This window comes from Hermetia illucens, chromosome 3 (assembly GCF_905115235.1).
Source record: "Hermetia illucens chromosome 3, iHerIll2.2.curated.20191125, whole genome shotgun sequence".
In the NCBI taxonomy this organism is placed as follows: Eukaryota; Metazoa; Arthropoda; class Insecta; order Diptera; family Stratiomyidae; genus Hermetia; species Hermetia illucens.
Window position 1 is genome coordinate 41433788 of NC_051851.1, and position 18414 is coordinate 41452201.

General features: G+C 45.5%; 1 protein-coding gene across 4 annotated transcripts in view; it reads right to left on the reverse strand.

Annotated features, from left to right (window-relative positions):
- Window positions 1-18414, reverse strand: part of LOC119650608 (neurexin-1) — a 371754-nt gene that overhangs the window by 94676 nt on the left and 258664 nt on the right. For all 4 annotated transcript variants that reach the window (XM_038053478.1, XM_038053477.1, XM_038053476.1 and 1 more), the window contains 4 exons: window positions 11545-11705; window positions 11362-11388; window positions 10283-10441; window positions 9803-9955 (listed from right to left, as the gene is read on the reverse strand). In XM_038053478.1, coding sequence (XP_037909406.1) covers window positions 9803-9955; window positions 10283-10441; window positions 11362-11388; window positions 11545-11705 — 500 coding nt within the window. The remainder of the gene's footprint in view (window positions 1-9802; window positions 9956-10282; window positions 10442-11361; window positions 11389-11544; window positions 11706-18414) is intronic.

The window sequence follows — 18414 nt, forward strand, 5'->3', positions numbered from 1 at the left end:
TTACTTTTTCACTATGTGCGCGCCATAGACAGGTCAACCTGATGCCGCGAAAGATGCCTTCCGGCAACTTCACGATGAAAAGACTTGCCACGTGCCTGCTGACGACTAAACAATCATTACCGGCAACCTTAATGGCCATGTGGGTGAAAAGGCTGACCGTAACAGATTCCATGGGGGAATGGGGTTTGGAGCGCGCAATGAGGGTGAGGAGCGTACAATCAATTTTGCGGACACCCATGACTTTGTACTTATGAATACTTGGTTCATCAAGCGATTGCTTCATCTTCTTACATTTTATAGTGGGAACAGGAAAACGCAAATCGACTTTATTCTCATAAGACGCCGACATTTTACCACTGTTACTGATTGCAAAGCCGTTCCCTATGATGCCATCGCACTTCAACATCGGTCATTGATTGCCGTCTTGCGAATTAAGCTACCGATGAAACAGCGTGAGGAACGCACTGGCCCGCAGCGCATTAACTGGTGGCGATTTCGTGAGAAGAAAGAAGAAATAATCTCACTTACGCGATTGCCAATCATTACGAATGTGGAAGAATCGTGGAACTAAATGACACGAGCCATAAAGCGGCCTCTGCTACCCTCGGGGATACCAAGCCAGGTAAGCGGTACATCAAGCGAGATACTTAGCTTCGGGCTGACGATGTTCAACTGAAGGTCTGCGAAAAGAAACGCCTCTACCATACACTTCCCGACGATAAAACGCACGCCAAATGGCAACCGGGAAGCAAAGAAAGCAGTCGCTGTCACCCGAGTGAACCATTACGAAAATCTTTACAATAAACTGGACATTCAGGATGGCGAGAAAGATCTGCATCGACTTGCCAAAGGCCGAAACGAACGCACACAGGATATCGAACACTTTTGTTGCGTTAATGACAAGAACGGTACTTTGCTTACCAACCGTCGAGCCGCGGCGGATAGATGGTGAGAATACTTCGAGTAGGTTTCAGCTGAAGAATTTGTTCATCTTCCACTTCCACAATCATTCCCGACATTTGGAGGAGTTCCACACGTCAGCGCAGCTGAAGTCGAGGAAGCAATAAAACGAATGAAATCGGGGAAAGCCAGAGGACCTGACGACATCGCATCTGAGCTCTGGAAAGCGAAGAGCTGTGACCCACACCGTGGCTCAGTGAATTCTTCAACCGGGTTATTCAGGAAGGTAGAACACCATCTGACTGGCAAGAAAGTACCACAGTTCCAATATGTAGAAAGACAGGTAGTCCAGCAGAATGTTCAAATTACCGTCCGATCCGATTACTATCCCACACCATGAAGATTTTTGAAATGGACAAATACCATGAGAAGCATCGCCCTCTTTACATTGCATTTCTGGATTTAGAGAAAGCGTTTGACCATGTGCCACACGAACTCATCTGGTAGGCCCTACGACAACACTTAGTCCCAGAAGAACTCGTCCGCTGGGTTCAATCGCTCTACCACGATCCGAAAAGTAAAGTTCGAAGTATGGTGGGTGTATCAAAACCGCCATAAACATTGCTTTATGCAGATGATGTTTTCCTAGCATCCAATAGAAAAAATGATCCCGAGCAACTTGTCCAAAGATGGAATGATCGCCTCATGCAACACGGTCTCAGATGGAATCTGAATAAAACTGAAGTTTTAACGACCGATCCCCATGAAACAGGCACAATCACTGTCAGCGGCAATGACCTGCCCAGAACTGAGCGATTTAAATACCTCGGGTCAATGCTATCAGCCAATGGAAAACTGGGCTATGAAATTGCTTCACGCACGATTTCGTCCGTCCTGAGTGTTGGCTGATAGCATAGCCAGGATAAAACTGTATACGGCCATGAGAGAATTCGGTATCCCGACGAAATTAATAAGACTGACTAGGCTGACCCTGACCAATGTGCGAGGCCAGATAAAAGCAGCAGGATCACTCTCAAGACCATTCGACATCAACAACGGTCTACGACAAGGGGATGCGCTATCATGCGTCCTCTTTAACCTGGCCCTCGAGAAAGTGATCCGTGATGCTGAGGTAAATGCAAGAGGTACGATCCTCTTCAAGTCCACCCAACTACTGACCTATGCTGACGATATCGACATGATGGGAAGAACCACCCGAGACGTACAAACTGCCTTCATCCAGATCGAGCAGGCGGCAATTGGCGCGAGATCTTGGGCTGCACATCAATGAAGGCAAGACAAAATATATGGTGGCAACGTCAGCACCGAAGACGAATCAACCAACATCAAATCGCACTGGTCAAACACGACGAAGAATAAGGATAGGAGAATACAACTTTGAGACCGTTGACAATTTCTCCTATCTAGCGTTGAAAATCACAACCGATAACAGCTACGAAGATGAAATCCGCCCACGGTTGTTGTCAGCCAACAGAGCCTATTTCAGCTTACAAAGACTGTTCCGCTCGAAACGTCTCACCATAGGGTCAAAGCTCTTACTGTACAAGACTATGATCTTGCCAGTCCTCATGTACTTCTCGGAGACTTGGGTTCTTAGCAAGAAAAATTGCGAACTCTTTGCCGCGTTCGAGAGAAGAATCCGCCGAAGAATTTTTGGCCCCCTACAGGAGGATGGACGATTCCGTAGCCTACACAATGACGAAATCTATGAGCGATACCATGACCGTCCGGTTGTGGATAAAATCCGGCTCAATAGGTTACGGTGGGCGGGTCACTTAATCCGTATGGATGAGGATGATCCCACCCGGAAAGTCTATAAGGGCAATATGTATGGTAGAAAAAGAAGACGAGCCAGACCCTGAATAAGATGGAGCGATGGCGTGGGTTGGGACGCCAGACAGCTTTTAGGGATATCGAATTGGTGGACCTCGGCGCAAGACCGGGATGTCTGGAGTTCCTTATTAAGGCAGGCCTAGACCGGATACCGGTTGTTGCGCCGTTGATGATGATGAGTGTTGGCCGACTATAAAAGACAATGAATGGCGTCTTGCGGTAATGGAGACGAAGATTTTGCGTTGGACTAGTGGTGTGGCACGTTTTGATCAGATCCGAAGTTATCCGCAAGAGAGGCGTCTTCTATGGTATGGTCACGTAATTCGCGCTAACGAGAACTCACTTGCCAAGAGTGATCTGAACATTCAGAAACTTGGAGACTTCATCCAGATCAAGCACGGGCCGATCCTGCTTGTGAACGGGACAAAGGCAGAAGAAAAAGAAGAAGATTAAAGAAAGTAGGAAAGCCAGAAAGAGCAGCCAACATCGGCTAGCGAGGCTGTTTTCCTCTTTAGGAAGTTTAGGACATTTTGACAGTGTCTTTGTTATTATTGGTTTTTTTTTTGAATGGCAGAAAATTGAAATGCTGACGCTTTCCAACTCAACCACTGTATTGACCAAAGCTAGACGAAACACAAAAAGACGAACTGAGACTGATGAGAACTCAGCTGCTAAATTGGTTTGAGTATCGAAGTCAATGGGAAACGATAAAAAATCAACTGAAGCGACGGTGGCTTGACAGGCTAGATGGTGATTTAAGCCTCTTGATTTCACTAAGATTAGGCCAAAAGACCAAAAAATGACCGCAATTAATTCAGACAGTCCGACCTCGCTACTGAACGCTGAATGATGAGTAAAGGCGAAAAAGGAATCAAATCAAATCCACCAAACTTCAGTCGAATAGGAAGTTTCCGCTAAGACAAGGAAAAACTTTCTGTGGAAGGTGAAGAAATACCAAGGACAATAAACTGAAGTAAGATCTAAAAGCAGAATGTCAATACAATATAAGAACCGGTCATTACGGAAACGTCAGAGCATTCGAACCGGTTGAGTTGTACTGTTGACTGCAAGCAAAATGAAATTAGAATGGGTCGTTTGCCGAGTTGTTATCTTACCTCAAAGAAGCGTTTCAAATATCCTAAATTTAAGTGCATACTGGCCTCTTTGCAGTAATCCACATATAAACAAGGGAGGCGGAGGGAATGACCTTGAATGTAGCCTTTGTAAATAGAAGAAGGGCAGAAAATACCCAGCGTTTAGGAGAGCGAGGCTCAGGAATATGGGGGTCAATCGAACACTTCGATCCTCAACGTGTTATTTCACGAAAATTCATCTGCACTTCCCGATGCGTGGTTCCCAACCGGAACTGAAAAGTCAAAATAAAAACAGAGAATAACGGCTCGGCACTATTACTAACAAAGAAAGAAAGAAGAATTTGAATGCTAAAGTGAGTATTCTGACATAATATATGCATATATATTACGCGCTAGGTTCAAATGGAACATGTCCACTTAAATATGTTTATCTTTTTTTGTTTTTTTTTTTTGTGCGTACACGGAGGTGGAAAATCTTAGAAAGACACGTCCGCCGCCCGAACGGCGGAACAACAGCGGGCGCGTGTGGGATTCACACCCACTAAAAACCACCCCCGGTCTCTCCAGCCCCAGCCCTGCGGGACCACCATTGAGGTATTACTTCGCGGGGTAGGTTTGCCCTTAGGCACTCATCCTTCTCCTATTTGCAGCTTTCCTCCTTCTTTGTTCTTTCAGCAACTCCTCCTGCATTTGGATGATTGCGGAGCTAACCGCAAGCCACTTCTCCTCGGACTCCAGCATCTCAGTAACCAAGCTCTCCGGGGTCACGCTCCTGCCCAACACCTGGCTTAAGCTCCTTCTCTCCATCGCAAATCGTGGGCAGTGAAACATCACATGCTCTGGATCCTCCGGTATGCCATCGCATCTGGGACAGTTCGGAAAATCATCCAACCCAAAGCGGTGCAGATACTACCTGTAGCAACCACCGTGTCTCGTGAGGAACTGGGTAATGTGGTAGTTGGTATCCCCATGTTTTCGCTCAAGCCACACCCTAATGTTGGGAATGAGCCTGTGCGTCCACCGACCTTTCGCAGACTCGTCCCATCTGCGTTGCCAGAGATCAAGCGACTCTGACCTTGCCGCATTTCTACGCTGTGCATGCCCCTCCATACGTCTTGCATTGTACAGGACACTCATTTCTTTGGCCAGAATGTCAACCGGGATCATGCCTGCCACCACCAATACTGCCTCATCTGATGTGGTTCTAAAAGCACTGCAAACCCTCAAAGCCATCCGCCGGTAAACCGAGTTCACCTGCTTCCGTCTCTGAGAGTCTGCAAGCGCCTCTGCCCACACAGGCGACGAGTAGAGCAGGATGGAGCGCACCACTCCGGCTAGCACCAACCTCCGGCAATGTTTCGGCCCACCAATATTTGGCAACATTTTTGCAAGTGCCGTGGTGGCACTGGCTGCCTTTTGGCATGCATACTCTAGGTGCTCCCTAAAACTCAATTTGGTGTCAATTATTACCCCCAGGTATTTGATAGCCGGCTTTGATACGACCGTATGTCCACCGACCTCCACTTTTACAGTATTATTTTTCCTGCGTTTCGTTATCAAGACCGCTTCCGTTTTCGCGTCCGCCAAGGTCAGCCCGGCCTTTTCTAGCCAGGACTTTACCGCTCTCACTGTTTCCGTTGCGTAAACCTCCACATCTTCTGGGTGTTTTGCTGCAACAACCACAGCTAGGTCATCAGCAAAGCCGACAATCGTAGTCCCCTCTGGAACGGGAAGAGCAAGCACCCCATTATACATGATATTCCACAACAGGGGACCAAGTAACGATCCCTGTGGTACCCCGGCTGTCACAATGTACTCTTTGGGGCCCTCATCCGTCCCGTACCAGAGAGTCCTCTCTGAGAGGTAGTTTTCCACCAAATTCGCTAAGTATCCGGGGACACCTATGTCAGCCAGCGCCCCTTTAATTCTATTCCAGTTGGCCGAGTTGAATGCGTTTTTGACATCCAACGCCACCACGGCACAGCAGCCGCCAGAAATCAGTGCACCTTTTGCCAGGTTTACCACCATGCCAATTGCGTCCACCGTAGAGTGGGCGCGTCGGAAACCAAACTGGCGTTCCGACAAACCATTGCTGGCTTCGACGATGGGCAGGAGTCTGTTGTAGATGACTCTCTCCATCATCTTCCCCATTGTATCCAACAGGCAGATAGGACGATACGACGCTGGGTTTCCAGGTTGCTTGCCAGGCTTCGGAAGCAACACCAACTTTTGCTTTTTCCACTGGGCAGGGAATATTCCTTCTTTTAGGCACGCCTCGAAGGTGTTGGCGAAAAGGTCGGGCCTAGTCTTCACTGCCAGTTTCAAAGCTCGGTTGGGGATGCCATCCAAACCTGGGGCCTTGTTGTCACCGACCCTACCACATATTTCCCGCAGCTCCTCCACAGTTACAGGCGGTATTATGCCGTCATTTGGCTGGACAAAAACTTGCCTTCCCCTATTTTCGTGGTGAGGGAACAGAGTGGTAACAATCTGTTTCAGGAGGCGCGGACAGGTCACCTGGGGTGATTTCCGCAGCCTTTTCATCACCACTCTGTAAGCCTCGCCCCAAGGGTTTATGTCGGCATGGTCGCACAGCTGTTTGAAGCAGTTCTTTTTGCTCCTCCGAATGGCTTCCTTTAGGCGGCCACGCAATTGCTTGTATGCCTCCTCTCGACCGTCGCCACCGGGTTTTCCCCTGAGCCTCTGGCAAAGCCTCCTTGTCCGAAAACATGCGGCTCGCAAACTTGCGATTTCATTGTTCCACCAGTAGTTGGGTTGCCTACTGGGGAGCAATCGCCTTCTGGGCATAGTAGCATCGCATGCTTCCGTCACCCATCGAGTGATCTGGGTGGCTTTCTCTCCAGCCGTACCATTCAGGGATATGTCGGATTTGAGCACCGCGGAAAACGTGTCCCCCTCGAACGCTTTCACTGTCCAGCCAAGCATACCACCCGGCATTTTGCGAAAACTCTTTTTCGAGCTCGACCCGCCCTTGATCTCTATGCAGATTGCCTGGTGGTTGCTGTGAGTATAGTCCTCACTGACATGCCAAGCGATTCTACTGGCTAAAGTGGCACTCACGTATGTCAGGTCCACTATAGACCCCAGGCCCCTTCCCCGGAAAGTGTACGAAGACCCAACATCGCCAGTACCACGTCCAGCTCCGCGAATGCTTCGAGGAGAACACGTCCCCTGACATTAGTTATCCGGCTGCCCCATTCAAGAGCCCACGCATTGAAATCGCCTCCTATTATGATCGGCCAACGTCCTCTTGCATCCAAAATAAGAGCAGCAAGCATCCGCTCATACTCGACGAGTGTAGCGCTGGGTGGAGCATAGCAGCTGTAGATGCGGATGCCCTTCACCTTCGCTCTGATGAAGCCCTCCTCCGGGTGCTCCATTATTTCCTGGAAGGCTTGTTCTCCACAAGTCCACAGCGCTGCTTGGCCCGTCTGGTCTTTGACCCAAACGCTACCACCGCGGTTTCGGTATGGTTCACTTAGTATGGCCACATCGATGTTTTTCTCGCGGATGGTTTGCGCGAGTAGATGCTGCGCCGCCTCGCAGTGGTTGAGGTTGATTTGTATCAACCTCATTTGCGATTTGTGCTAAGGGCTCTCCTGTATTCCGGGCACCTGCTGCTGCCTGCAATGTGCCGATGGTCCACACCCTCCTTTCCTTTGCACAGTAGACAATTTGGGTCAGCTCCGCAGTTCTTGCTGATGTGGCCTTCCACTCCGCATCTCCTGCATTGCTTTGACCTGTCATTTGGGTTAGTGCATGACTTCGCAATGTGACAGAAGCCAAGGCATCTAAAGCACCGTTTTAACGCCACTTGTTCCCTAAGGGGACACATAACCCAGCCAATTCTCACTCTCCGTGCTGCTAACAGTTTGAGTGCGTTCTCCACTGGTAGGCTGATGATGGCGGTTTGTGTTCCCCCATAGGCTTTCCTTAGCGTTTTCACCACTGACTCTTGTAGTCCGGCAAGATCGAACTGTTTCTCCAACGCTTCGCGAACCTCCTCCTTCGTCGTGATTTCATCTATATCTTTGCAGATTATAGTGATCTCCAGCCTGCTGGCTCTTATGTCGGCTTCCTGCCCTAAAGTCTTCCCGATTTGGCTTAAGAATTTTTCCGCGGTTACATCCTTGGATTTCTTAAGTTCCAACATAAGATCTCCCTTCTGCGACCGTCTAATACGGCTGACGTTGTCTCCCAAATTGGTGAGTTCGGGGTCTGCCTTCACTTTCCTGAGAATGTCGGCGTATGACCCTTCGCCTCGTTTGGAAATGAAAATCACCTCCGGTCTAATCTTCCTCCGATAATTTCTTTTCCGCGGTTCTACCTTCCTCCAAGCTTCCGCATCCGCCTTTGAAGGTTCGATCCCTTTTTTCGAGGTAGCCACTGCAGTATTTTCCCTGCTAGCTTCAGACGTACTTTCCATGAACTCCGCCTTTTTGGGAGTTGAGTCCTTTTTTCTTTTCGGGGTTTGCTGGCCTGTTGAGTCATTCAACTTCTCGCGCAGCCTCTTCCCCGGTTTCTCCCCTTTTGTGTTTTGAACCGGCGTTACTTGAGTTGCCTGGTTCACTTTTCCAATCGGCGACTTCCCTACTCGTTCATCCTGGGCCTCGCCGTACGTCAAACGGATGCCTCTTATCATGGCCCTTATATTTTGGTGAATGTTCCTGCGCTCCTTTATAAACTCACACAGCTCCATGATCTTTTTACCGAGGGCAGTAAAGGCAGCTCCAGACTGATCATTGCCCAAAACATCGCTCGGGTGAATCGGCGTCAGCGATTCTTCCTCATCGAAGACTCCCGCTATACGCTTCCCACTGGGGGTAGCGATCGTGGGGGCTTGTTCCCGTGTGGGAGGGGATCTGCGAAAAATCGAGCTCCTTCTGAACGGATCCATCACTGGAGTCAGTTCAAGTTCCTCCCGTACGCTTGTAACATTAGATGCCACAGTAGCCAAGGTTCCCACTACTGAGGCACTGCGGTCGTTGGATATCGACGGCCGGGAGCCCGCTTGCTCACTCCCAAAAACCGCCGGCACTGGGTTTCCGAAGCCCTGCACCGTAACTTCATTCTTCTTCTGCTCCTCCATGTTTGGTTTTATTTCTGGGTATCCTTCCCATAGCCAATTTTTATCCACGGGTGGGGGTTTACTTCCCACCTACCCGGCCTGCGCATAAACATGCCCATACACGCACATCTCCGGATGCGTGCACGTGCATGGTCATGACACATTCGCCGAGCATTTCCTTATCCGCACGAAGGGACGCGCCTGATGGGAGATTTGGCAACTCCACGCAATATGTTTATCTAAGAAACACACAAAGCCTTTTATACCTGGAAAGTCAAGCTTTCCATTTCCTGACTTGGTTGACACATCGAAAATTAGGGCAAATTACAGTGCATCACTTACGAAGTTGATGCCCAACATTGAAAGTTTGGAATGCAGCCGTAAATTAGTTTTGGTGAAAGTGATTCCCTATACCTTCTTACATGCACTGGTTCGGTACGGACAACGTCGACCCGGCCCACTGCTTAATGACGCTAGGGATTTGCAGCGCTCTCAGGCGAATAGTGTGTGTTACTACAAATATGGTCTGGATGGGTAAAGTTCAGTGGAATTCACTATTTCAGGGTGGTGGACAAGTGTTTCTAAGTAAGTGGCGTAGAACAATGGAAGATGTGTGTAAGTTTCTCGGAAAGCTATGTATATTTTGAAAGGTGACTAGCATACTCAATGCAGATATAAGGACGATTATTGAATTGTTATATTACTACCTTAACTGCCTTTTGGCTTTACTTTCCTACAGCCAATAAAATTCTTTTTATGACATGGAACAGGACAGAGAATTCGAAACGAAACCAGAATGTATCTATAACTTAGCCTGTAAATCCACAAAACATCTTTCGTAATTTTTTTGAAAGTTACAACTTACCAGGTTCGACTCTCGTGTTGTAAACGTGACAGGATCCTGAGGATCACCAGCTGGGCATTGATATTCAACCCTACCGGCAATTTGGATTAGTTTAGATCCAGTCCTTGCGAGGTCAATAAGATTCAATCGGAGTGTATCTGCTGAAAACTCCACCTAGAGGATGAAAAATAAAAATATTTTACTACATATTATTATTAAAGTTTGCATCATGGAAGGGAGAAAAAAGTTTATCGTTCGATCATACCTTCCACATTTTTTTAATGAAAAAGTCCTACGGATTTCAACTGAGCACCTATGAAAGTTTTCATAGGAGCTATATCAGCTTATTTCGCCCGGGAAGAAATCAACTAATATATTTCCTCATTTGGGGCCATATATCTAGGTAAACGTGAGTTTCCATGAATATGGTCTATATGGATATTTACCCATGGTATAGTTCACGCATATACATTGTTGTTAGGCCTACACTTTGTCACTCACCTTCCGTAAACAACCGATGAAATTGTTATGCACGCGAGCCCCTAAAAGTGCTCGCGGATTAACTGCTCCACCAACGTAAACCCGCGATGACGATAACATGGTGAATTTGCCCGCTATATGAGAATGGTCGGTGTAAACATCATCAACCACGGTTACCAACTGTAAATATACATACAGAGCATATATGAGCGTATGGAATGAAAAAAGGATTAGTAGCAGAGCACACAGTTGTTTGGGCATGCGAGCAAACTTAAACAATTATGTTGTCTGCGAGCTCTCGTTTTTTTGGAATGGCCAATTATTTTAATCACAGTCCTTTTTGGTGCAAGTACGTCTAAATGAGTTTTATCCTTCGAAATGGAATTTTCGACGCGAAATAACTGGGACAAGGACGTAAAATAAGGACAGATGACGGGAGCTTTGTTACTTGTATACAGTAATGCTTATTGTCTCTATGGTGGGCAATTTAAGTTGAAAAAATGCTATCAGAATTATGGCGGTTTTATGCGCCCCACTTAGTGTTTACTATTGATGGAAGTTTTTATTGACTATGTTGAGGGAGAAATATGAAGTAATGGTAGACACACCATTATTTAGATTGGATATAGTTCACGCGTTACTGCCTTTTGGCCTTCGTGGATGAATAGAGAAGATTCATTCAAATCGGGGTTTGCCTGGTTGGGTTGTCTATTCAATAGCAATCTAAAAATTGGCCATCTCTGAGTTATGCAAAATATTTAACCGGAAAACGTCTGCCTCTAGTTCCGCAAATTCTTATTTGTCTTCATCTTCCTTCTCCATTAGTAAACTCAGCGAAACACATTATCACGCTGCATCCACCCAATGGAGCGAGAAACTAACCGCCGGAATGAACTGAAAAGGATGTGACGTTGAGAAATGATGCCAATATATCGGGCATCATAACAAATGACATTCTGAAATATCATCCCATCATATTATCGTCAAATACTGTTTAATCAACACGATGCCATCGCGAGAAGCCGAGAACTAAAACAGACCAAGGAGTTGAGAGGAACACAATGCAATTTTTCATAACAAATTCCGGAGGCATAACTTACTCGACAGAAACTGGTGATTGATGATATCTTTATGCCGGAATGGAAGCATTTTTAAAAGAACAGGAGAGAGGGGAGAAAGGGAAGAAGAAATATTATTAGTAGTAATTAGCTGCTGGAAAAAGAACGCTAAGATAATTAGCTAATGTATTTCACTCCCGCTGTGGGACTGAGGCTACGACGTACTTCTTGTATCCTTCGGTGTACTGTTACTTTGTGCCATTGGTGATCGTCGAAGCGTACTCGAGATGGTTTGATATGCATTTCTTGCTTTCCATTTGCCAAGCCCATAGTCAGGGATACGCCTCCGTCGCGTAGCGCCAAGTTGAGGTAATCTGTGCCATGCCCTGGAATGGAATAAACAAATCGACGTTTAATTCATGTTCCTAAAATTCTCAGGTGTAAAAAAATTTTTCAGAAAGATTTCATTCCAGTTTTTGAAGTGGTTTTTTTCTGGTGGAGTACATCCTTTACCAATAAAAGGAGTTCCCGCTCTTCTAACGAAACCCGCTGATATTTTCCTTTGATACATAGTTATTTCTTTTTACACTTTAAAAGGATAGTTTTGAAAATCCGCTGGCCAATTAGTGTCAGATCTACCGATGTATTCATACTTTTGCGGTTCTAATAATTTGCTTAATTTGGTTTGGACAAGCTTGACGAAAAAAAAGGGGGGGGGGGGGAGTTAGTCTTTTGAGCTCGGAGTTCTCTTGGAGATCCCGAAATAGAGATTTTAATCAAATTAAAATGATTATGCCACGGCCTTGATTTTCCCTTTGCTGCCTCTTTGATTTGGTGTCAGCTATTTACTTACAGCAAATGAAGACACAAACGAGCGAAAGTCTAATGAGGTAATATCAAGCAAATACGAGGCTTTAGCAAAATAATTTGTTTGTTTCATATTGTATATATCAGAATAGAAAAGATAGAAACGTGCTCATATCAATAGTTAAGTAATTGGGAGGATGGCTGATAGTTGCTGACGTTATTAGACGGAGAAGGTTTTTGAGAGTTTTGAATTCAAAGCAAAAAGTCGCCAGGATATACATGCATACGTATAAAGAAAAAAATTCCCCGATTTATTTTCTTGCCCAACTGGACCAGAGAACAGCTTAAGCATGGGGCGAGGATAACATTACCCGTCCCGCAGCTAGGGTGAATTTTGTTACCAATTCTGTACGACCACGCCAAACTCTACTGTTACATCCTTGTTTTCCGCAAATACTTCAGGTAGCGACGTGGTTACTCGAAATTACAAATATATGTTTGCCTTTCACCCCTTGGTGGGGAATAGTATGTCAACCACATCTGCGGGCTATCTTTCACGTTTGATGAAATGTGTTTCAAATCCTTCCAGAATTTCCCGAGATGACCGCACTCTTGTTCTACTATTCTGCACCCAGTTCTCTCTTAGTGACTCACTCATTTAAAGTCTTGAGAGAGTGAGTTCCATTGCGTGGAATGAAATTATCGCCTCTCCTTAATGTACCAGGGGTCAGGGCGCTGAACAAGGTCTTTGTTCGAAATGGTACAGACCAACATACTCCTACGACACATCGCAGACAGGTGCTCATGAAGGCTTTTAATTTTTGAGTGACAGGTGGGGAGGGAACCTTGATTGTGATGGTGTTAATCTCAGGCCAACTACATTTGTCCTTCTTTCTAAATCCAAATCCATTTGGCTAAGGTCCACGATCTGGTATGAAAGCAAACAGATATAATCTGCGTGGTCGGGGTGGAAGAAGAATGTCATGGTCCTTCGAACTCGTCGACATCTCCGGACAAAGCTGCCCGAAGAACCTCACTGATATCAAGGAGAGATAATATCGGTGACAATATTCAACCCTGGTAGGTAATTTGCACCACGTAACAGGGTAGCATGAAATCCATATGATTTTTAGTTAACCCAAATCTTCAAACCGCACGTGTACAAATTTGACAACTGTTGGGCTATTAGTTTTTGGAATAGAGCATTTTGAATGAAGCAACTTTTGTTAGTTTGAAAAAATCGATAAAAAAGACTTTCGTTTGTTAATAAAGTATTGCCTTTTTGGGGAAAAAATACTGTTGAAGGCATGATAAACATTGTTCGGACCTTGTATCAGGGAAACCAGCCATTGAGAAGTTGGTTGCTAAATTCAAACGAGACGAAATGAGCATCCAGGACGATGCATACAGGAGACACCCCAAAGAGGCTGTTACGAACGAAAACATCAAAAAAGTCCACAAAATAATTTTGGATGATTATAAAGTGGAGTTGATCGTGATATGAGGCTCTAAAGATATCAGAGAAACGAATTGGACAAAACGTGTATGAGTGTTTGGGAATGCAAAAACTCTGCTCTGGGTGCCGCGCGTGTTCATAATCGACCAAAAACAACAATGAGCTGACGATTCTGAGCATTGTTTGGAGCTCTTCCTCCATAAAATAACTCGAATTTAAGCGTCGATATGTGACGATGAACAAAACATGGCCCTTTTTTTTCAGAATCAAAACGATTATCATCTGAGGGGCTGCACATGGTGAACCAAGTCGAAAGCGTGCAAAGACGCAACAGTCGGCTGGCAAGGCTATGAAATCAGTATTTTGAGATGCCCATGGTATAATATTCATCGACTATTTTGAGAAGGGAAAAACTATTAACAGCGACTATTACATAGCGTTCCTGGAGCGTTTGAAAAATGGTCCCATTTGAAGAAAAATATAGTGCAGTTTCATCATTACAATGCACAGTGTCACAAATCAATGAACACAATCGCAAAATGGCATGAATTGGGCTTCGAATTGTTTCCGCATCCACCGTATTCTCCAGATCGGACCCCCAGCGAATTCTTCCTGTTCTCAAACCTCAAGAGAATGCTCCCTGGAAAGAAATTTAGCGCCGATGAAGAGGTAATCGCCGAAACTGAGGCCTATTTGGAACTGGAGGCTAAAGATAAATCGTACTATAAAAATAATATCGGAAAAGTGTATGACCGCTATAATCATATCGCCCTCGAAGGCACCTGTATTGAATAGTAAAATCAAATTTTACTAAAAAAATTGTGACATCCCGAAAGGTGCCCGTTCCTGGGAAATCATTGTGATTTGCGGCATCTTACGCTTCCCTGACCAGCTCAGTAGCAAATTTCCTTTTGATTCGGCACACACTACGCTGAATTTCTCGGGATTTCACTCGGCATTGGAGTTCGAGCGCGTCACACTCGTCATCATTTGTGGTCAACAAGAGCCTCCAATCCCTTCCGCTTATCAATCCACTTCTGCGATTCGACTGTCACCCAAATCTTATGACGCCCCTGCGAGATGTGAAAAGAGCATTTTTGATGATCGACCAATACTCATTGATATTCGTAGGTGAGTTACTCAGGGTTTCTATCGTCCGATCAGCAAGGTAATTCTTTTACGAGCGATAGTTGGATCATGTAAGTCGTCAATGTTGAATTTGGTAGATCGCAGCTCTCCAACCCTGCGGGAAGTGGCAGACACAACACACAAGCGAACGTAAGCAACAATCAGATGATGGTCCCCTTAAAAGCCGATATCAGCGCCTCTCTTGTTATGCACATCTAGAAGACAACTTTGCCCATTTTGGCATTCAGGTCATCATCACGATCACAATGTCACCTTTTAAAAGCTTCCCTTGAACTGCGATTAATTACTCATAAAAACTACCATTCCCCACCACATTGGTTGGTGCATAGCATTGCATAGTTGTGATGCTCCTGCTGCTTCTTGCAGTCAGAACCCTGTCAGAAATCAGCCCCCACTTGGCTTTCCAGAATACAAAAGCCCTTTGCTGCGTGAGAAGTATCCTCCAGGACCCCACAATTTTAATTCGGTTACGGCCATGTCGAGCCCATGTCACTGTTATTCTCACTCGAGTTGTAGAAAGCGAACATGCTGGGAATCATCGGTACCGTTGTCGAGAAGCGTGCGCACATTGCTGAAACCAATCATAGCCCGTTTTCGATAGATAAAGGTTTTCGGCGTGAGGTCAGTCCCTACACTTAGAGGTTGGGTAACGAAATAGTCAATCTCAGCATGTCTCCGATTTAACTCAGATCTCCACGCTCTAATGCAGAATAGACGGCGTTGTACCCACTAGAAAACGTCTCTTGGCATGTTTTCTATTAACTGATTTAAGATTGAAACTCCTTTAATTTGCTCGAAAAACCACATCCAAGATACTTAATCATTGGTTTTGACACTATTATCAACTCGCCGATCGATATGATTTAGGATGACTACTTCGGTTTTCTTCCAGCACAAGGCTCAAACCATAAGTAACAATTCATCCCCTTAAAATCGAACTGTCTTGGAGATAAATCCCCGGCCGCACGTATCGCTTCAGCGAGTCTACTCCTGATGAGTTTTTCGGGCACATTCTTGACCGTGTCAAGCATACAAGGTGGTCGGAGTGCAGACTGCCGCTTAGAGTCTCTTTTCCCGTTGTTAATCAGTCCAACATTCGCCACCTTACAGCGGGAAGGAAAAATATTCCCTCTCAGGCAAACGCTGAATGCGCTGAACAGTATGATTGGCCAATAGTGGAACACAGGTTTATATACCTTCCGAGGATGTCACCGAGTCTTGGCTCCGTTTTGTTAATCACAGAGAGAACTGTTTTCTCCGACATTTTTATAGTTAAAACTAGGTAATGTGCAGAGAATATTGGAATCCGCCGGTTTGGCATTTAGTGACCAGTACTTCCGCAGAGTCCCCATTTTTCCGGTGTCCAGTGTATAACCAAGTTTCCGCTAACATCCATTGAGTTTGACTAGATCCTGCCAGCAATGAGTTGTATTTTTATTTAGGGGGCTGCAGAGTATTCACTTAGCTAATCTAACATATATTCTGTAATTGTGGTGCAAGCCTCCTGTCCGGCGTTTTAACATTGTGTCAAACGGCAGAGCTTATGACACTTCTTCCGCATCTGCAGCATGCTGTCCTCATGTCATCTTTCTTGTAGGTTGCAGAAGTGTGCCCATAATCTAAGCATCTATAACACTTGGTGTGGGTTAGCTAAATTCATATCCTTGGTATTATCAAACCAATTCGACTTCCTATTTCTTAAGAAGTTTTCGTAAGTATTGCTCGGTAAATTCCACCACAACTAACTTTTGCCCTTTGCAAATTCACAGAGATGATCTTATTAAGGCGTTGGTTGCCTCTGGACGTTTATGCTTGATACTCTCTTTTAGTTCGGTCCTTTCTAAAAACAGTCAAGCTTTCGAATATCCAGAGGTTAGACCAAAGCGTCTCTCAAAATGTATGCTTGTTTGTTGTCTTCGTCTCCCATCTTTTCCTTTGGTGCATCACATATCCGCCTTGACTTTACGCAGACGGTTTTCTAATGGCGCAGTGTGTTGTTTCTTCTTGTCCTTCTTCGCCTTCTTCTTTGGAGCTCTAGAGAGAGCCTGCTCCAGATGCGTCTTCGCATCTGTCGATTTTCCTCAGTTCGCTCTGTAGCGGACTATATGCGACCCGTTTGGCGATTACGGTTCTCTCAGCGGGAAGTGCGGTTGCTTCTGGTTTTCGCGCATTTTCTATTGCTGTGTTCATGTTCGCCTGTACCGAGGGTAGGCGAATGCGTTCCCACTTGATTTATGTTCACAACTAATCTTCCCAGTTTCAGCAATTCCCTCAGTGCCTCATTACGGAATAGCTGCAATGCAAGATACAGGAGTTGTCATCCCAGCACCGAATGCGTGCATAACTTTGCAAGACTTTCTCTGTACAAATGGATGCGCACATCGACGCTAGATAATTTATATAACTTTTGCTTCATATGTCACCCTCTACCCCCGCTCTAAATTTCATGTCTGACTGAAAGAATTCAAATGTTGCAAGCTGGGCTACTTCGAACCTTGCTCCGTCACTTTAGTGGCAAGATCATTGTCTTGTACAAGAAAAGCTTTGACTCTATGGTGAGACTTTTCGAGCGGAAAAATTTTAGTAAGCTGAAATAGGCTCTGTTGGCTGCCAACAACCGTGGGCGGATTTCATCGTTGTAGCTGTTATCGGTTGTGATTTTCAACCCCAGACAGGAAAAATTATCAACGGTCTCAAATTTGTTGCTGATTTGTCTGGTATGGCCAGATGATGTTCTGGGCGTATGGGGCTATCCGACCTAATAAGATAGCGAATATGGATGCTACTCAGCAACGGGATACCTCTATAAATGCTGTACTGTGTGATATTTTCCTTTCGCCAGTCGTTAGGCATAGATTTCCACACCTTGACAATCAGTTGATGAACCGCTTGGTGTAATTGGTCGCCTCCATATTTAATCAATTCGGCTGTAATTCCATCGACTCCTGGCGACTTATGATTTGTAAAGCAATGAATTGCACGGACAATCTCTCCTCCTCTTGTGGACCTTCAAGTCGCCGATATTCTGATTGCTGACCTGTTCATCAAAATTGTCAACCCATCGCTCCAATATGCCCATTCTATCGGAAATCAGATTTCCCTCTTTGTCTGGGCAGGATGAACATCGAGTTGAATTAGGTTTCTTCATGCTGACTTATTGGTAAAACTTCCGTTTCTGGTGCGTTTGTTCCATGTACTTCTCCAGTTCACAGCCCTCTTGGCTTTCACCTACTTCCTTTTTTCATCCGTAAATTCACTTTTTCGCTCGATGAAGTTTGTGATAGGTTTTCGCGCGTACCCGCGTCCTCTGAGAATGCAACAAGCTTATGTTCATCGTCGAAGCAGCCGTTCCAACTTTTTCTGCGAGTATGTTTGTTGCCATAACAATGATAGCGTTCTTCAGGTTGTGAAGATCATTTGTTGATGCTTCATCTCCAGGACCTCTGTTGACTGCGATTATTGCGGCATCCATTTCCTCCTTATAGGTGTTACGTAGGGCTGTGTTGTGAAAGGTTTTAGTATTCACTCTCACCTGATGGTCAGAGGGGATTGTAGGCGGTGTTGTTATTCGAGTCCGAAGCACCATGCCAACGAGATAGTTATCCGAGCTTATGTTGGCCCCTCTGTTCTAACATTCATCATTCGTCCCTACTGAACTGTTAAAATTCCTAAGCATGATTTTG